Genomic DNA, 4,094 nt, shown 5'->3' with positions numbered 1-4,094 from the left:
CGGTATCGCCATCGGACCTCAACCCAGCTCGCACACACTGAAGGTCCCCCTGCCGCTCCGTTCATCGGGTAGCCGCGGCAGTCTCAAGCCTCAGGTTCTTTTCTTCTCTTTTCGTCTTTCTTTTCATCATATCGTACCCGGCTTCGCCCTGCCGACCCATCTGAGACGCTCTCGATGGTCGTGCAGGGCTCAGGCCCACGTTAGTACACGTGGGCTCTATGACCCGTACGACCTTTCACGCCTTCTTATTTCTTTTCGAGATCTCGCCCAGGTGCGGTTCCGGATTTTGAGACCACCGTACGAAATAGGTGTCTCAAAGGTGGACATATCCGGAACCCTGGTAGCTATTCCGTTTGGTCTCACTCGAGCGCCGGTTCAACGTTGTCAGCGACGCTCGCGACACGTCGTTCTGGCGCGTCGTCTTCCTCTTCGACACACTTTGCTCATCTCGCACGCTCAACGCGTTCCCTCGACGATCTACGACGTCTCGCGTTAACGCGTCGCTTTACTTCCATCCGATTCTCGTGTTCACCCTCAACCCGCCAGCATCAACTTCAAGCACGCTCCAGCCCCGCTCACTAGGTGCCGTGGACTTTCGTAGCAGGTTGAAGGGTCTGACTGGGAGTGGAAGGTTCATTCGGTGGCAAGCGAATAGAAGGATTTTGGATTGCGTACACGGGCTCCGTACGTTTCAATAAAATTGTTCTCTACCTTCTCTCTCTTCCACCCTTTCGGAGTGCTCGTTCGAAACGTCAGCGGCGCCCGCGGCGTTATCGTTCGTGCACTTATGTTAGCTCGGCCCTCTGTGTTTCGTTCATGAATTCAAACCTATGGTACCCATCTCGTTTGGATCCACGACACTCGTCCTTTGCACGTCCACGGTCCCCGCGACGTGTTGTTTCTGGTCTCGTTGAGCGTGAAGTCGAGCTTGTCGAAACGACGGGCTCACCACGTTATTTCATCTCGTACAACGATACCTTCCTTCCCCGACACGTCTGCGGCGCCCGCGACGTGTCAGCGTTGGATTCGTTGGCGGAGTTGAGCTCGCCGAACAGACGAGCTCCGTTGTTCCCAAAACTCACGCCTGCGGGACCGACACCGTCTGCCTTCGGGCACTGCCAGGGGTACTACCTTGCCTTGCCCGTGTTCGACGTCCTCCAGTTGGGCCAAGACGACGTCGACGTCGACGGTAGACGCCGTTGACGATGCGTCTCGTTTAGGCGCTGTTAACGTGTTCGACAACGCGTAACGTGCGTCGCACGCCGTTCGTCTCGCTCCGCACCATCTACGCTGCCTCAAGCGCAATGCCTTCGCGATTGGGCACGACGACGACGACGACGTTAGGCGCCATCGATGACGCGTCCCGTTTAGGCGCCCATCCAACAACGCGCGTTGCACGTCGTCCCCATCGTCCTTCCTTACCGCCACCACCTTCACTGTGGTGCCGTCGTCTCCTTCGCCCAGCTCGCTCGCCTCATCTCCCTCGCTCATCCTCCTCTCGGCGCCCTCGCTTGGTGACTCCTCCCTCATCACCTCATCCCTCAGTGGCCACCTCGAAGCGCGATTGGAATCGCGTTCGACGGCGACGACGACGCTAAGCGCCCGTCAACGCGAGAGCGCCTATAGGGAGCTTTGGGAATAGGAAGGAGGGATGGTGTGGCCCTCAGAAGGATCGTAGGGACTGGGGACCCAGCACCTTCGGGTGTTTGTATGTTTTTTTTGTTCTATATTGTCCATATATCCTTCTTTTTCTGTGTCATTTTCGTTCTTCTTCACTTCTCTCCGCCCCCGAGCTCGTACGATCCGTCAGCGGCGCCCGTGGCACGATCATGCGACTCCTCGTTCGTGCAACGATGATGCGTTCCCCCAACGGCACGCATCACTTGGCCCAGTCGCCGCTGGCTTTCACCGTCGGTCCCCTCGCGCTCCCGCTCTCGCCCACCAGCTGTGATTTCCAGCCATGATGATGGAGACGCTATCGTCTACGCGTTCATCAATAACGTGTGTCGGTCGTTCCTTCCGCCAACTCCTGTGGCGACACCATCTCCCTTGTCCGGCCACTCCGCGTTTCCCTCGCTAGTCTCGGTCCTCCTCGTCTTCCAGTCACTACCTGTTCCAGGATCTGGGGAGAGATCCTTGGAGGGATGGCGTGGCCCTCAGGTGGACCATTGGGATTTCGGACCAGCATCTTCGGGTGCTTATATGTTTTTGATTCTATATCATTTCTTTTTCGTTTATTTCTGTTCTCTTTCGTCCCCGCTTCGCTCTCGAGCTCGCACGATGTGTCAGCGGCGCCCGCGGCACAATCGTGCGATCTCTCGGTTGTGTCACGGCAACGCGCTCTCCCACACTGCACGTTGTCTGATCCATACGCCGCCACTCTCACATATCACCAGCTAGACCGAGTTGATGCGGGTCGCGCGCGGTTTTGGCCATTGTCACGCGCTGTATACATATGTATATTGATATCATCTCTTCACTCGGTGTTGGTTGAACATGCTGTCAGGGGTCCAGCTCACGCGTGAGCTGCCCTCGTGTGGCACTATGTGGCCCAAATCGACCACACGGCACTTTGAGTGTTTGAACATTTCATGATATTCTTTTCTCACATGTTTGCGTTGTTATCTTTTGTCTTTGCTTGCTTTTCCCCTGGAGAGTCCGCACGATCTGTCAGCGGCGCCCGCGACACGATTATGCGATCTCCCTTTCGTGTCTTGGCAATGCGCATCAGTCGTCGATCTCCTGTAATACCTTCGTGCGCTGGTACATTTGTTCATGTCATTTTCACTTTCCATTACCCGCAGCTTGGAGGCTTCGTACGACTTGTCAGCGGTGCCCGCGACACATTGTGCGATCTTCCTTTGTGTTCCAATGCCACTACCTGTTACTTACGTTATGTGGTCTTCATCTTTGTTCATCTTTGTCCAAATCCTTGTTCCTTTTCCCTTTCAGGGAGGGTGATCTACCCTTACGCCGTTCTGGGTGTCGTAAATACGATGACTCTCATATCCTACTCTGCCATTAATCAGTCACGGCCACTACGTATATGCTACTTTCCTATACATACCTCATCTGCGGCGCCCGCAATGTTGATATTGTATATCTTCCATTGAATTAATTTTTTCCCACCCACCCGTCCCGTTTATTTCTGGCTGAGTCCATCTCCGATGTTTCATGGTTCGAGATGGGACAGACTGCTTTGGCAGGTCTGGCTTGCTTGAATGGGGGGGAGCAACATTTCCGACTTGTATATTTCATCTGCGGCGCCCGCGATGTAAATTCTCATTGTGCCATCAGCTCCTTCTCTATCCACTCGCTCCTTGCTCCTTTCTGCCATGGTCGTTATCCGGGTAACTTTGTTATTCTGCAGTTGGACGATGATATGATGGGGGGGGAACAGTCTGTATATTATAAGGACTGGTGTCGAGGGTTCCAGCTCCAGCCCACTCAGCTATGAGCAATCGTGGACATGTAGCTGGGGGGGGGATGGATAGGGATAGCCTCGGAGGCATGACGTAGTGGATATGGAGGAATGCCGGAGTGGAATGGAGGTACGCTGGAGTGAAACGGAGGTATGCCGGAGGGTAATGGAGGTGTGCCGGAGTGCAATGAAGGTACACAGTAGTGGATCGGAGGTGTGCCGAAGGGTAGTGAAGGAGTATCGGAGTGGAGATGAAGGTGTTCTGGAGTGTTTATGGAGACGTGCCGGAGCATTGAATATATTGTGGATACCTCCATCGTATGGAGCTGACAGGACATAGGACGGCACTCTGACCTGCGTAAGCTGTCAGTGCGTACCTTTAGCCTGTTAAGTATTATCTCAGCCGGTGACTCATCCTCCCTTGGAGATGAGCACTTTCCTAATTTTCCACCTGAAAATTTTCGCCAAAATTTTTCTTTCATTCTTCCACCTGTGATTGCTTTATCTTTTTCTTTTCTTCCATAACCCTTTCAGCCCTTATGACTTGTCAGCGGCGCCCGCGGCTTGTCATAGGCATCCATCAGGCTTTGTCCGCTTTCATTGGTTCAACCGTTGTGCACTACGCAGTACAAGTCTGGGGGGGGGTAAGGTTTCATTTTTCAGTTCACTATTT

General features: G+C 54.0%; 1 protein-coding gene across 1 annotated transcript; it reads right to left on the bottom strand.

The window, feature by feature from the left end:
* Positions 1–1,014: 1,014 nt before the first annotated feature.
* On the bottom strand, positions 1,015–2,188 carry STEHIDRAFT_109015 (uncharacterized protein; the record flags this gene model as incomplete). Its single annotated transcript, XM_007301393.1, has 3 exons — positions 1,015–1,594; positions 1,777–1,945; positions 2,002–2,188. The coding sequence occupies 3 exons, from the start codon at positions 2,186–2,188 to the stop codon at positions 1,015–1,017; spliced, it is 936 nt and encodes a 311-aa protein (XP_007301455.1).
* Positions 2,189–4,094: the final 1,906 nt, after the last annotated feature.

Source organism: Stereum hirsutum (assembly GCF_000264905.1).
Source record: "Stereum hirsutum FP-91666 SS1 unplaced genomic scaffold STEHIscaffold_3, whole genome shotgun sequence".
In the NCBI taxonomy this organism is placed as follows: domain Eukaryota; kingdom Fungi; phylum Basidiomycota; class Agaricomycetes; order Russulales; family Stereaceae; genus Stereum; species Stereum hirsutum.
The sequence above is the reverse complement of the archived record's forward strand: the minus strand, read 5'-3'. Positions and strand labels throughout refer to the sequence as shown.